The sequence below is a fragment of the Fusarium tjaetaba genome (assembly GCF_013396195.1).
Source record: "Fusarium tjaetaba strain NRRL 66243 chromosome Unknown NRRL66243_c0000146, whole genome shotgun sequence".
Taxonomy (NCBI): Eukaryota; Fungi; Ascomycota; class Sordariomycetes; order Hypocreales; family Nectriaceae; genus Fusarium; species Fusarium tjaetaba.
The window spans coordinates 54,000-69,431 of NW_023501342.1; the positions used below are offsets into that span (position 1 = coordinate 54,000).

Here is a 15,432-nt window from a genome sequence, read left to right on the forward strand (position 1 = left end):
TGAGATGCCATCGCATAGCCGTCCCATTCTTAGTGCCGGACGGATACTAGCTTTAGCGAGGCGCAAGACTAGATAAGGGAGAGACGAAAATGCATCACGTGTGGCCTATAACCCCGCTTCAATGTCTATCATCTGTTCGACAATCTGTCCATTCCTGCCAATGTCCGTACCATGAGATCTCAAGTGACGGTGTCTGGAAAGCCGAGGCAGAGGTCAGCTTTAGCTTGCAGTGCATGTCGCACGAAGCGGGTCAAGGTAGGCTCACATTTAATTGGCAGAAGTGAATTATTGACACTAAGAACGGATATAGTGCGATGGCCAACGTCCCTCATGCTCAACGTGTAATACCGCCGGGGAGGTCTGCGAATACGCGACCCAGGACAGTAATAGAAAGTAAACAAGTCTGCCCATTGATGTCGAATTCTGAAGTAAGAACCAATAAACATCTGACTGACTGTTATTGCAGACCCCCAAGCAAACGTTACGTCGAGGCACTCCAAGAGAGGATCAGAACTTTGGAAGCACAAATCGAGCGGTTTCAAAATAATGCTGGACTTCAGGAAAGACCTCCATCGAGCTCTATTGAAGATAGTTACAGTAATTCTGAGGGCGATTCTCTTCCTGACGATTCCAGCTACAGGTCTCCAATCAAGGATATAAGCGACCGACTTGGAGCTCTCAACATTGGTGAAGATGGGCAAATCCACTACTTTGGCTCCAGGAGTAACTTTTCCCTTCTGAAGAATAGCCCTGTGGCAAGTTCAACAGTGTCATCGCGTGACTTACAAAAGCAGGCTGCGGACACACTAGACCAACTAAATCTTCGAGTCGAGGTATCCGACGAGCTGCGGAACCATCTCTTGGACCTGTTTTGGAGTTGGCAGAATACATGGCAGTATCTCGTCGTCAAAGAACTATTCCTTGAAGATCTCTACATCACGCATACTGGACGATATGCTTCACCTTTATTACTTTCTGCAGTATTGGCCCTTGCAGCTCGGTATTCAGATCGAATTGAACTACGAACCGATGCCCTTGACCAGAATACAGCGGGGAATGCATTGGCTGAGCAGGCCAAGATGATCTTGTTTTACGAGAGCCAGGCGCCAAAGGTGACGACGGTCCAGGCGACAGCATTACTTGGATTACGGGAGATAGCTACTGATAAAGAGGCTCTTGGGTGGATGTATTGCGGTAGGATAGTTATTTCCTAGGCGTCTGGACTACTAACAATAGTTGTAGGGATGGCAGCGAGGATGGCCTTCAACCTCGGGCTTCATCTTGACCGAAGCCACTGGGTTGATACAGGACACATAACCAAGGACGAAGCCGAAGTTGGAACTATTGTTTGGTGGGGATGCTATGTTTTAGACAAGTAGGCTTGTTCTAACCCCTTGATAGCAGAATTCTACAGCTGACACGACTACTTGAGGCTATTCAATATTGGGCTTGGTCGACCATCCACTATCCAAGAACACGAAACATCTGCCAAGCTGCCTTCCATGGAACATGGTGCAGAGTACGAATCTTGGCATTCTGAGTCACCGATCGGTGAACCTATCGTCTTCCCACGGAGTCACCAAGTCTCAAATGTCCGTGCGACCGTTCAGCTATTCAGGATCACATCATCAGCATTGGATGAGATGTAAGTCATCTTGCTGCTCGAAGTCTCTAGATACTAAGATCTCCCAAGATATAGACCTGGCAGCCAACACGCCAAGTCTCGAATCATGGAGCTTGTTACCAAGACGCACGTCAATATCATCGAGTTCCAGATAAACCTTCCGAGCTGTCTTCGGCTTTCGCCATCACCACTGGCACCCACGCTACCTCATATTTATTTACTTCAGTAAGTCCCAAAATTGAACATTTCATTGCTGTGAGTACTAATTACGTCGAAGTCTCCAGATCCATGTTGCTATAATTTTACTGCATCGACCATTTGTCGGAGTACAGCGAAAGACAGTGGACCCCAGTAGCTTTCATCCCAGCACTGGATCAAGTCATCTCAAGGAGTGCAGTCAGTCTTCACATTCCATCAGTAATATTTTCAAGCTTTACAGCAAACACTACACTTTAGTAAGTAGCCGTTCCACTCTAATTAATATTCTCATGCTGATAAACCTCAGCGACGGATACCTATCTCAGCCATTCACTGTGCTTTTACTGCATCAATTATCCTACTCCTCGAAACAACGTCTACAGATACAAAAGACCGTGACCGCGCTATAGCTTCGCTCAAAATATTGGCCGAAGCGCTCACTGACATGAGTACTGCTTGGGCCTGGAGCCAGCGCGCCCTCGTTGCAGTTCGTCAATTGGCGAGGGAATGGTCAGTTAGCGAAGACGCATTCAGTGCACTTGGGATCAGTAAAGGAGAAAGCGGCCAAGACACCGGAGATGTTGTCGGCAGTACAACACAAGGGCTTGAGGGGGGTGACTCTAATAGTTCACTTTGGGCCGCAGAAGGCCCCCATTGTTTTGACATGGACATTCCATTTATGACAAGTGACGGCTTGGACTATCAGGGGTGGATTGGCACGCTGTTCACCGAACCGGGATATCCGGGCGATGCCGCTTGAGTAAAGGAATTGAAAGACAAACAATTAGGCCAATCAACCAGTCAAGGCAACGTGTACCGAGGTCAGCCGATACTACTGGTAATTGCGGTTCAGTCTACTTGGTCTCGTTGCTTATCTCTGCGATCCATAATGCCGTGTTTCGGGTAATCTTGAGATAACCAATGTGAACATGCGCAACCTCCTTTGGAGTTGTTCCCCAAGATCAAGCTCAGTGAGGGGATTGGGTGGATAATGCTTAGCCGGTTCTCGATCAGCAGTGCTTACAGGCCCTGCATGTCACTAACGCCTCCCAATCTGCGGGGTAACACTAGGCTGCTGAGTAGCGCAGTACCTACAGGAAACTCTGTAATGGTTCTTTTGGATAATGCTTACCCGAGAAAATGGGGGATACAGGTCATGTCCACTGTTAGGTATTGCCATATGGGAAGGTTATAGATATTGGGACAACGAGTATATAAGTACATACCAGACATACTTCAATATTGGTGAATCCAAAGTACTACCTCAACACATATTCCTCTATCTCCACTACTCTCACCAAAATGTCAATCCGTCAATGGAAAGCCGCCATCTGCCAGGCCGAACCATGTTGGTTTGACAAAGTCGCCGGTGTCAAAAAGACAATCCGTCTCATCAACGAAGCCAGCCAGAACGGGGCCTCTCTCATAGCTTTCTCTGAAGTCTGGCTCCCAGGCTATCCCAATTTCCTATGGTCAGGAACATACAGAGAGAACATGCCCCTTGTGCAAAAGTACATGCAAAACAGTATATCTGCCTATGGAGACGAGATGCTTGAGATTCGCCAAGCTACTGCAGCTTCCAACATCTATGTATGCTTTGGTTTCAGTGAACGGGTTGGAGCTTCTTTGTATCTCGCGCAGGTCCTCATTGGTCCTGACGGGAACATCCTTCTTCATCGTCGCAAGACAAAGCCCACGCATGTTGAGAGGACTATCTTTGGGGATTCCACGGGTGACTCTCTTACTACTGTAGTGGATACCCCTTTGGGAAAGATTGGCATGCTGAACTGCTGGGGTAAGTCGATAGTACAGTCAGACAATGCCATACTAATCATTATGCTTAGAACACCTTCAGCCACTCCTCAAATACCACACATACTGTCAAGGTGAACAAGTACATATCGCTGCCTGGCCGTTCAATGCGAAATGGACTGAATCAGCTGTTGAGCCCTACTCAGTATTTTCAGAGGCCAACGAGGTCACAGCCAGTCGCATGTATGCCCTAGAGGGCGCTGTCTACGTCCTCGTGACAAACCAGCCCCTGTCCGCCGAAGGTGCCAAGCTGAACAGCGAGGGCCAAGGGAACGCAGACAAGGACGGTTTCATGCTCGCAGGAGGTGGTGGTGCCGCAGCTGTCTTTGGTCCAGATGGCCGACAACTGACCAAGCCTACTGATCCTCTGTTTGATGGTCTTATCTACTGCGACATTGATCTGGACAAGATTGACTACGCAAAGACCTTGACTGATTGCGTGGGTCACTATTCACGGCCTGATCTGCTGCGACTGGTCGTCGATGATCAACCCAAGAACTATGTCGTTCGCGTATCTGATGCACCTACAAATACTCCTTATCACACTGGTACTAGTGGTGAGACATTGCTATCTGCTCATGAAAAGCTAGATGAACTTCTTGCCAAGAAAGCGAGGAAGGAGGCGACGAGCTGATGGGGCGAATGTTGAGATACTTCACAACTGGGATGGGCGAATGAGGAGATGCACGGCGCTTCTAAATGGCCTGGATATGGATGATCTTTCTTGGATGATATACAAGAGTCGCCATGAGGGACCAATCATTACAATATTCATATGATTTGTAGTCAATTTAAGTCGTAAACTGATCAAGCATATCTGTTTCCGTCACGTCACCCAATCTCAAGCTCTCAACCGCCAAACCAAGAACAACTTCAATGGGCACATGGCAATGGCCAACTCTCCATTCATCCTCCAGCTTATAAGCCAGAACCAGCATAGCAGTCGCATCCTTCTCCAAGCAGCTTCCGTCCATAATAACAAACGCGTGGGTAGACGGGTAAGTCTTTGGGTGGTGACGTTTCAAAGACGTCACGCAGACGGTCAATAAATTGACCAAAGCAATCGTTGGAGTCTCTCAGTTTTCTACCGTGGCTCTCAACTTTGAAGGTCTCTGGCTTCTCGGATCTTCCGTTCGGCCAGTTCATGATCTTCTTTGCAAAAGTCTCAGCCGCAATCTCGCATGCTCGATGAAAGTCTTGGGACGTGACGTCATGTAGTCCATACACCAAGACGATGCTGTTCTCAAGAGCATGATGGTTCCCTTTCTCAAACAGGCTGCTGGCTTCATCAGAGGTTTCGTAAGACGTTGCTGATATAAATCTCGGCTGGGCATTGGGGAAGGAGTTTTAAAGAAAAGAGAAGGGAGAGTTTTCACTAACATGAATATCATTATGCATTGAGAGATATATATTTAAGCATGATAGCACTAACATGGTTCCGACAAATTCAAGACAAGACACCTCTTCCTCCAAGTACCTATAATCACCACAAGACTACCTAATCAAACCCACGGGCCTTCCCTGCTCATCTTCGCAAACAAAACTTAAGACAACAGTTAGATCATCTGATGCTGCAAAGAGGAATGACATCGCCGCTAAACAGCTTCTATTTAACTTACCCCTTTTGTTCCTGTCTACCTCCCCCAGCGCTCTCTTAGCTGCTTTCATGGAATCCTCTGCTGCAGTGATGTGACCCCGGATAGCGTTTCTGTTTTGGTAGGCAAATGGGTAGTGCTGTAGATAGTCCAGTCGTTGCTCGGCAGTACTAGAACAGCCATCTCGTCAGTCTCTAATATCTTATGATCTTGTGGGTTCAAGGTCTTCCTTACTTAATTGTGGCTTGGATCCATTTCACTTGCAAACCATAAATCTCCATCTGGACTTCTGGAGGTGCAAGGACGAACTTGTTGCTATACTGTCTCATTCTCTGATCAACAGCGCGTTTGCAGTTGGTAGCGTGATCTGCCGCCTGCTTGTACGCCTCATAAAGCACAATCATAGACGGGGTGTTCATTGCCTGCTCATACTCTTCATCATCGATCTTCTTCTCTTTATGGGAGAGCCGCTTCCTGAGAGCAATCAGGTACTCGATACGGGCGCCCATGTCTTTGATCTCGAATCTGAAAGACATCAAGCCGTTGACAAGCGATTGCTGCGACTCAACAGACATTATTGATGGTTCGTATTCAATGTTAGTTTGAGCCTGTGGCCTGTAGCTAGCCTGACTGGAGCTAGCACGGCTGGAAACTGGCTGGCTGGAAAACGCCTGGCTTGATGTACCCTGACTGGAGCTAACACGACTAGACACAGGCCGATTCTAGGGAGCCTGGGCGGAGACAGGCTGAGTTGATATACCCTACCTGAAGCTTGCCCTACTGGAGCTTCCATCAGAGCGGATTGAGGAGGATGCTCGAGCCTCCAGGTGGCTAGGAAGACGTGACACTGGGTGAGCAGGGGTTACAGGCCTATAGTTCTGCACAGGCTGCAACAAGTCAGATATGTAGAGTATATAATCAATGGTAGTATAATACTTACCCTTGCCATCTCAAGTTCGTCCGTTCGCCTTTCTACTATAGGACCCCTGCCGTCTTTGCATCGGCTAGAGAAATATCCTTTGGTGTTGCAAGAGTAGCACATGATTGAGATAATAGAACAAGTACTTTGAGAAAATTGATAGAGAATAAGTTGATCAAAAGAATTGATACAAGATGCAGGTAATATCAAATGGCTCGTCGATAGCTTTACGCGGAATAAAGATTTGAACAATGGCAATGAGATTGAATGATGATGTGTTGTTTGTATGATTTCTGTCTTCTATGGGCTGAGAAGCAGATGGACCGCTCTCTTATAATTTGAACGCATTCTCATCGCTTTCATCTGCAACATGTCAAGGACCTCCAACATCAAAAACCATCAGCATGTTGGTCGAACACATGGTCGATGGAACTGGTCTCGCGAGTTTCAGGTTTGGCCAAAGCCAGCCGATAGAAACCTTGGAAAGAGCTATTAAAAACAGCTGAATGCCACATTGTTCTATTTTCTGGACCAACAGACCGTTACCTTCGGCGGCATGATCATATGAGTTGCACCTGGAAGGCCGAATTCTTCAATGACAGCGTTTAGACGCGCGTCTCGGCCCAGGTCACATGCATGAACTGCCAAGATCATAGAAACGCGCTCGGCAATATGGAGACCTCTTGGACCTTATGCATCGGCTGTGCCTCATAGCCGAAAGTGACAGACTACCTAGCACTGCCTCGTTGATGTGACTGTTGGTGATAAGCGCTTCCCAGCGCCAGGCGACGCGATCCGATTGGCCGAATGGATTTGCCCCGCTTTAGCCGCGCGATATCTCGAACGGTTCTCATGTGCTTTTCAGGCAGTTCTGTGAACATCTCCCAACATCAATCTTCTGTTCGTCAATCAGTGGACCGTTTGAGAAACAGCCAACAGACTCGAGTGAAAACACCTACGTGGCATCCATCAACAGGTAAGCAGCCAACAAGAACAGCCCAAGGAGGCAACCCGCAGTCATTTTTACTCATTCTCAATAAAGCTTGCGACCTCTAGTTCAGCGCAGAGCTTATCTTTTCGAGAGCATCTTCCGATATGCAGCGATTAAAACGGCTTCTGCAGAGGAAACATCCTAGAAAGGAGGAAGTTCAAGAGGAAGAACAGAGTCCTGCTTACATACCTCCTCTTGCGACGCCCGCTGCGTCCGCTAGCCTCAAGACCCCCTCTCTTTCCAACTTTGAACGACTTCCCTTTGAGATCCGAAACGGATTTTTACTTGCTATAGACTCCTTATCAGACCTTTCAGCATTGGTTCATGCGTCTCCCATCTTTCGTGAACAGTACCGACTAGACCGAGCGTTTTGGCTATGGCATTGCTTACAGCTTGAGATAGGCAATGTTTATATTGATGCCTATATTGCCGATCAGTGCAACGCTCGGGAATTTCGTTTTAAGCGTACTCGGGAAAAGATATTGCTACTCATCGATGATTACAAGTTACATCGCTCGCTTAGTACAGATATCTTGACCAAGCCCCCCAATGAGGAGGAGATCCTCAGCATCGTCACTTTTCATTCCACTGTCATTCGGCCACTGATACATCGCTACGTCTCCTGGACTCGCGAAAATATGGAACTTCTCTCCTCACCGAAAGATATCAGCAAAACAGAGGAGAGGCGCATCATTCGTGGCTTATATCGCTTCCAAATATTCAGTAACCTCTTTGGGCCCGCACGATACAGGGGCTTCCGGCATGGGGAGAGCTTACTCGGCGAGGAAGAAAGACTTACTGTCTTTCTAGATGGCTTTGAAGCATGGGAGGTTGAAGAAATGTTGTGCATCAATGCCTTTATGCACGCCAAGTATGACAGTGTATTTCAGGAGGTCCAATGGGACTTACACCCAGATAACCCGTCATTCGATCCCGTCAGGACGGGTCCACATACGCCGCCCGGCGCATTCCACCTTGTTGACCATAGTGAGTACCATGGCTATGCGTCTGGAAATGTGTTGTTGACTCCTCCAGTGTCCTCAGAGTGGCATAGAAACGGCATAGTCTATAGAGGACTGTCCGTCTTGTCTTTTGTCTTCAAGGCACAAGACCACCTGGAAAAGGTTAAAGTGGTCTCGGAGGAGGTCGTTACGGCCGTGGACGACCTGCTGTTTCAAAGCACTGAAATTTTCTACCAAGAGCAAAGACGCGAGAACCATCACTCCGACAAGGACCAAGCTCAAGATGACCGCGAGGAAATGAACTTCAATGGCGACACTTATGACTCGCCTCCATTAGCATGGGTTATATTCTGGAAAGAGTCATATAGCAATCTTTTTGGCGACTTCATACCACGGCCCCTGCGTCATTGGGGATACATTATGTGGGACAGCGATCGGTTAGCCAATGCTGGTGCTGCTGCCGTACTCGACCAGGCATGGAAAGCCATGTATACGAGGCCTTATGACAGCGAGGAGCCGGAGGACCCGAGGGATGAAATGCTGGCTTATCATTGATGGGCAGTTGAACATAATCAAATGACCCATGTTTCTTCTGGAAATAGATGGAGGTATAAATCGCAACTATTAAATTGACTTGACGTGCAGAATGTTAATTAGATTATTGGAAGTGAATCTATGAGTGAAGGCAAGATCAAGAACATCGAACCGCCCAGATCTATTTCCTCTGCACCGAGCACTCTAGCACTACTACTCCATCTCCAGTAGCCATCAGAATCTATATCTTAACAACCTTTCAGATTTGGAATAGCATTAGGTCCGGAGCCGAATGCAACTAGCTTTTCACCACAGTTAGCTGGTGGAGCCAGTGCAACCTGCTTGTTGTCAAGATCGAAGGCAAGATAGGCAGCTTCCAAGAAAGGTTCTATTCACGTGTCAGCAGGTATTCACAGACCCTTTACAGAAACCAAGATCAACTTACGTCCCAAGACTAGCTGTCCTTTCCAAGTAGTCAAAACACCGACCCAGCAAGTCTTACCCTTATCACCCGACTGGTCAGTGATAATCTTGCTATACGGGATCTTGATCGTGACGTCGCCGAATTGAAAGTCCCAGCTACCGGGCATGTTGCGCTTCTCGCAAGGCACAAAGTATGCGTCTTGTCCGTTGTTGACTGCGCCGAGGGTCTTGTAGAGAGGATCGACGAAGGAGTGGCGGAATCGGAGGTACTGGTTGGAGCTGTCGAGAAGGAAGACGGAGTCGTTCTTGTGGACTGGGTAGCTGGTCACTTTGCCTGCCTTGTTCTTTCCATTGGGAACAGTCTGGCTGAGGCCTGTGAGAACGATGGAAGGTCTAAATATCCAAGGTCAAATCACATTCTTGTCAAGGATCGAGGAGAGTTACTTACCCAAAAGTGCCAAGTTCATCCTTAACCAACGGTCTCTTTACAAGCTTGCCCTTGAATTTACCCGTGTCAATGCCCCCAAGAATAATTGAGGCTGTTATCAGCAGAGGGTTAGCGTCATAGTCTGTACGCAGAACCGAAGGACTTACCTGGCTTTGATCCGTGCTCGTGAAGGTCAATACTGTAAGTGCGGCTGGCAATCTTTTTGTTTGTAACGAGGTTATCCAAGAAGGAGCTGTAGATCTTGCCCGGTGCATAACCATGTTCGACATTGGGCCCAAGCGCAAGCCCACCAATTCCAGAAAACTCATCCTTGTACGGGTTGAAAAGACCAAAGATTTGTTTGGGGATGCTAACGCCGGCAATTTGAACCGTGTCCTTGTGGAAGTCTAGATCAAAGGTGAGGTTGCTTGGCGGGTAAGTCGTTGGATCGCCATAAGAAATTGCTGTATGGCCTAAAACCGGGGATGAGGTCTTGGACCTGTTGAGCTGATAATATCCATTCTTGCAGCCATCACATTCCGCGTAGGTCTTGTCAGAGATGAACCCTAGAATTGTTAGTGACAACGACCACGTCGAACAGGAAACTCATACATGTTGTCGATTTGGCTATGTCTAGATTCAGCCTCATTTTCTGAGGGGGAGTGCCAGCCGCGACTTCAGCAATCCATGAGTGGTAGTCATCGGAGTTATCCGCAATCAGAGGCAGAACATGCAGTCCAGGAGGCGATCCGCTGGATTTCCTTGCGTGCTTTCCATGAGTTGCAACGACGCCTTGTGCAGCATCCAGCACCAGGAGGGGGAGCGTTAACAGCCAGTACTGGTGGACCATCTTGAGGCAGTTCGGCAGAGTAGAATGAGCGAGGAGAGCAGACGTGAATTATGACAGTCAATTTAGAGGACCTGCTCTCTTGATATATAATCAATTAGAAGATACTTTATACTATTATTAAATTCCTCGTATTTTTAAGATGTCTAGAAGCTTAAAATCCCCTTCTTGAAGCTTAACCACATATCGGATAAAACGGCGTACCAGTGGAGTCTTAATTTTAAACACAGGGGTTTATAGAGGGCCTTGCACTGGCATCTTCCCAAGTGCGCCCTGAGAGCAAACCTTAAACATATGTCATTCTGTAAAGTCATGCGTTAAAACCTTGTCTTTATTGCCTTCTCTGGGTAGACTGGCAAAGGTTCTTGCCCTAGCTTGGTGACTAGCTCGGCAGTGGCCTGTACAGCCCATGCATTGTGGTCGCATATGGCACGGCAAATCGATGTTTCCATTGTTCTGGAAAATGAGCCGCATTCTATGTCTGGGCTCAGCGTTCCAGAATGACGTTCCTACCAACCATGGCCAAGATCGACAAATGCCTTACCATTCAGCAGCTGCCTAATGAGATATATTCATACTCTCAGTATTTTCAGTACGATTAATTGTTAAATTCACTATTGAACCAGTTTTTATCAAGGAACAAGATTACAGTAATGAGAAAGGTTCTCGGGCTGGGCTAAAATGCGTTAGCTGCTCCGCTGGGATTCGGCTCATCGCTGTCGGCAGTTGAAGATAGCGCATTGAACGGCCATAAAGAGCCGAGAGCTAACCTGAAATGGTAACTCTGGCTGAACCTTCTGGCAGCCAAAAAGCGATGGAAAAGCATTGACTGTATCGCCTATTGATGAAGCATCATGTCGAAATTTAGTATTGAGAAAACACTTTTTGCTATGTAATCGTACAGTCGCAACTGTGTCGCAAGGTGCATTGCTTTCTGAGCTGTTTAAAGAGAGCTTAAGAAGTTTCGCATACCCAGTCGTCTTAACTGCCGAGGAGGCTATGTTCAATTGCTCCATGGACCTCTTTTTAGGTCTATATCAAGAAACCTATTATGGCTTTCAGCAAACAAGGGTCTTCGGTGGGATTCGGGACCCATTACGCACACCATTAACACAAAATCGATTCGAGAGTAGGGCAGGTTTCTCTCTACCGACGGTCATAGGAACATTTCTGAGGACTAACTAATTACGCGAGAGCTAACATCCCTCGCCCTGTTTCAAAATTATTTTAATAATATATATATAAATAAAGAAACCTCAACATCCAGTTCTAGAAAGGTGGACAAAACCCCTTATCACCTAAGTTGAGTCATATGATGCTCTATAACTGGCTTCCATCGAGGTTAGTCCATTTTACTGCCCTCACTCTATCACTTCCTCTAGTACGATCCGAAATCACGATTGCGCAACTCGGGAGCCCTTCCATCTCTGTCTCACTAGCTACAGACCTGCCAAGGTTTGTTCACCGAACTGAGCCGCCACCTGCTCTATCAATCACGGCGATACTCTATACCCCAGAACCTATAACAATATTATAGCATGGCATAGTATTCTTAATTTTGTGCTAACAAGGCGAATAAAGAGCTGTATCAACACAGACCTGACAGCCTGTAGCCTTCTTCGGCTGGGACGGACTAAGAGCCTGAAGCGTGCAAGACTCAATTCCGACCTTGAAGGTCTTTGGAGCCGGGAATATCTTTCACCTTTGCATACTAACTAATGCGGGTCTACGAGATAGAGGGTGGCATGGGCTTTGCACCAGTTCATGCATGCCGCTTGGGAGTTCGGGACATTGGGAGTGCCAGCGGGTGGCAATACGGCAGAAAGAAAGAGGTATCGTTGCCTGCTGGCTAGTTTGAGTCCCTCAAATTCTGTGAGACTTCAAGGGGACCAATGCTTGGAATTAGCGCAGTTAAGGCTATCTAATTCATAGTTGTTGACTCAGCTCTGGATCAAAAAGCTCACAAGGATAGTTCTACTAAAGGAACAACATCATGGAGAGAAATGGAAATTCTATTCTATATGCTAACTCTCCAATGCCATAGTGGCAGATGTACTTCCGCTCACTCCTGGAAAGGCTGCTTTCCGGTATCCACCGAGCCCAAGACCCCTTTCGAAACCAGCTTGTTGATAAGGTTGAACAGCACAAAGTCGCATCCTCTCTTAGCAACCATGTTAACAGTGACTGGCATAACCTCCTCCTGGAACGTGACATTGCTCTGGTAAGTAACCTGCCCAATAGGGACCGTGATATCAACGTCCCCAAAGTAAGATGAAATAGTCGATACCGCTTTGGGACCTCGGGGGTCGACGGGGGATGCAGCTCCTGGGGAGTCATTCAAGTCCTTCTCGCGAAAGGATGGGAGGCCACCTGTGCCGATGTCGTAGAGCAGGATGGACTCGGAGCAGGAGCTGTTGGTCGAGAAGAGAACTTGTTTGTGCCAGAGGGCTGCATCGCGAGTGCGGTTTGCCATGGCAGACTTGTAGCTGGCATCGTCTACCACTGCATTGCGGAAGAATGAGCGGTAAGGCTCATCGATGGGAGGAAATCCGGGGCTATAATTGGAGATAAGTGGATCGGCGGTCTCAGTGATCAAGTCGTGGGTCCAAAGCACGGTAAGATCGTCAAGCATGCCCTGTAGAGGGCGGTCCAGAGTGCCCTCGATGGTTTGCGTCAAGTTGATCTTGTCGACAGTGACACCAACAGCATCTGTCACATCATCCAGGAACTTCTGCAGAATAGCTTCAGCAGCTGGGTTCTGCATCGGCAGATGATCGGTAGGGTACAGAAGGCGTTTGGGGAATGTCTGGACATCGGGAACTGACAATTCAGGCAGTCCATTGACGGATGTATCTTGGTGAAGAGAAGGATCGTACCAAGCCTTTGCGAACTTGGCCCAAACAACAGGGTCGCGTGCAAAGACACCAGCTGTATCAGTGTTGAAAGCGTTGGTGACAATGTTGTCCATGGAAATCATCCCCTGTGAAGGCCTGTTGCCGAAGATACCAGCAACTGCAGCAGGTTCTCTGATAGACTTGCCGGTGTCAGTACCGATGGCAAAGTCAAGCCAGTCGTACGCAGCGATAGAGCAGGCACTTCCAGCTGAGGACGCAGAGCAAGTCAGGAACGTGTCTCCGCGGGGATTGCGAGGGTAGAACGCGTCGTTCCAGTCCCAAGGGCTTTGAGGTGAGGCGAACTGGGCTGTTTTCTGCTTTCCGACCACAACTCCGCCCTGGTCAAGGATGCGCTGGAGGGCTGGAGCTGTTGTGTCGGCCTTTGAGTGAAGGGAGGCGTACGCTAAGCTGCCAGCTGTTGTCTGTATGCCCTCGAGATCATAGATGTCCTTGACGCCAATACGCTTTCCAGCGAGAGGTCTGTCATCTTCGATGCTGTATAGTCTCGAGGGTACGGGGATAGATGGTGCGCCCCATTCTGAATTGGAGTAAGGTAAAGTGCGATAGCCATCTCCCGCTTCGTATGTGCCAACCATAAATGTTCTGTAGGTATCGACATACAAGCGGAAGACTTTGCTCAAGCTGAGGGTATCGCCGTTCGCAAGACCAAACACTGGGCAGGGAGTCAAGGTAGAGTTGCCGCAGAGACTCGGGCCATCCTCTCCTCCATAGATGACAGTTGCGCTGAGGCTATTGAAGTAGCTGACGACAGAAGAGTCAAGATCCCCTTCATCACCCGCGCTGACGAGGATGGTTCCGAGGAAGGTCTCAGAAAAAACATCATCCTGCTCCAATGAGCTCTTGATAACGTCTTCAAGCTCATCGCCAGTAGTACTGGAGGTTAGGCCGGAGATGTAGGTAACAGGTCCCTGAGCAGGATCTGAGGAGTATGAAACTGAAGAAAGGATATCAGAAGTGACAGCCAGATATTGCGTGTCATTTACTGAGAAGATTTGGTCTTGGTTATCCAAGAGAATAGAAGATGAAGAGTTGGAAACAGTGAGGGCTGCAATGGCCGTTGGCCAAAGCATTGCAAGAGTGTACTTGGGATTCATGATGTTGAACTTGCTGTGGATTGATATCAGAATCTTTAAGCTGAAGATATTCAGTTTATATAGGTATTTTTGCTATCATCTTCAGAACATCATTATTCTTTTTTCCTTTCTCTGTTATGCTCGCATGCCAGCCAATAAGATTCCCTATTCTTCCCTCTTTTCTCTTGCTTAGGTATACCCTGCATTCTCTAACCAAATCTCGACATAACGGAGGAAACCGGTTTTTTTCTTTCCTGTGCAACCCAATGTCTCAGAGGTTGTCATCTATCGCAAGGTTGTATAAACCATATTTCGCGTGTGAAGGCATATCAGCCCACGAATAGAATTGCAACAAAGAAGATTTAGAGTTTCGAAGTGCTCGTATGAAGACCTATCATCAGATCATGCTGTCTTGATAGGTCTCGCCCGATTGGACGATAGGACTCGGGCACGACTCCGAAGGTGACATTATGGGACGTTGACAGTTCATCGCGAACCCTTGTCTATCACTTGTCCATTTTCTCCCTCATTCCAGAACCTCTATGCAAGGAGGCACGGCTACCTCCGCTGTCCACTGAATAAGAGTGAGTGACATATAATCCACAAATTGCCGGCAAATCATACATCTCCACTACCAATTTGGGAGCGTCGGGCCGATATCACTGCCCAAATCAACCTCTATTTAGAATATAATTTCTATTAAGGGATCCAGTGTCATCCGTCTCATCTCCAGGCTGCGATATCACCTTCTTGAAATGGAAATGTCTGTGATATAAATATGGATAATCCGCGGATTTTTTACCTTTTGCTCTTCTCCCTCGCATCGGCCCGCTCGCCACCACGGGAGTGACGCATGGGTAATGTTTCCGACTTGCCGGCCGAATAGGAAATCAGGAAATTGCCGAAAGTTAATAGACGAGCTTGATATATAATCATTAAGTAAGAGAGACAAGGGAGATAGTCCCTTATCTTCAGCTAGGATCGTGAACGGCCCTTGCCGCTATATACCGAACCTTGCATTAACACTTCCCTTTTGAGAGTTTAGGTTTCCGCGTATGTAGGGTTGACACTCCACGTAGCTCCCACTTCACGACATGATCCGATGCTGCAGT

General features: G+C 47.7%; 6 protein-coding genes across 6 annotated transcripts; 3 read left to right on the forward strand and 3 right to left on the reverse strand.

The window, feature by feature from the left end:
• Positions 1-314: 314 nt before the first annotated feature.
• FTJAE_7295 (nitrogen assimilation transcription factor nit-4) lies at positions 315-2,582 on the forward strand (the record flags this gene model as incomplete). Its single annotated transcript, XM_037353997.1, has 7 exons — positions 315-358; positions 467-1,194; positions 1,243-1,375; positions 1,433-1,645; positions 1,694-1,849; positions 1,902-2,079; positions 2,130-2,582. 7 exons carry the CDS (start codon positions 315-317, stop codon positions 2,580-2,582), a joined length of 1,905 nt encoding a protein of 634 aa, XP_037205597.1.
• A 542-nt stretch (positions 2,583-3,124) lies between these two features.
• FTJAE_7296 (cyanide hydratase) lies at positions 3,125-4,268 on the forward strand (the record flags this gene model as incomplete). Its single annotated transcript, XM_037353998.1, has 2 exons — positions 3,125-3,617; positions 3,667-4,268. The coding sequence occupies 2 exons, from the start codon at positions 3,125-3,127 to the stop codon at positions 4,266-4,268; spliced, it is 1,095 nt and encodes a 364-aa protein (XP_037205598.1).
• A 284-nt stretch (positions 4,269-4,552) lies between these two features.
• FTJAE_7297 (uncharacterized protein) lies at positions 4,553-5,804 on the reverse strand (the record flags this gene model as incomplete). Its single annotated transcript, XM_037353999.1, has 3 exons — positions 4,553-4,944; positions 5,254-5,399; positions 5,464-5,804. The coding sequence occupies 3 exons, from the start codon at positions 5,802-5,804 to the stop codon at positions 4,553-4,555; spliced, it is 879 nt and encodes a 292-aa protein (XP_037205599.1).
• A 1,439-nt stretch (positions 5,805-7,243) lies between these two features.
• Positions 7,244-8,656, forward strand: FTJAE_7298 (uncharacterized protein; the record flags this gene model as incomplete). Its single annotated transcript, XM_037354000.1, has 1 exon — positions 7,244-8,656. The coding sequence occupies one exon, from the start codon at positions 7,244-7,246 to the stop codon at positions 8,654-8,656; it is 1,413 nt and encodes a 470-aa protein (XP_037205600.1).
• A 227-nt stretch (positions 8,657-8,883) lies between these two features.
• On the reverse strand, positions 8,884-10,335 carry FTJAE_7299 (aspartic-type signal peptidase; the record flags this gene model as incomplete). Its single annotated transcript, XM_037354001.1, has 5 exons — positions 8,884-9,023; positions 9,081-9,451; positions 9,507-9,597; positions 9,653-10,051; positions 10,098-10,335. The coding sequence occupies 5 exons, from the start codon at positions 10,333-10,335 to the stop codon at positions 8,884-8,886; spliced, it is 1,239 nt and encodes a 412-aa protein (XP_037205601.1).
• Positions 10,336-12,394: 2,059 nt separating this feature from the next.
• On the reverse strand, positions 12,395-14,341 carry FTJAE_7300 (indole-3-acetamide hydrolase; the record flags this gene model as incomplete). Its single annotated transcript, XM_037354004.1, has 1 exon — positions 12,395-14,341. The coding sequence occupies one exon, from the start codon at positions 14,339-14,341 to the stop codon at positions 12,395-12,397; it is 1,947 nt and encodes a 648-aa protein (XP_037205602.1).
• Positions 14,342-15,432: the final 1,091 nt, after the last annotated feature.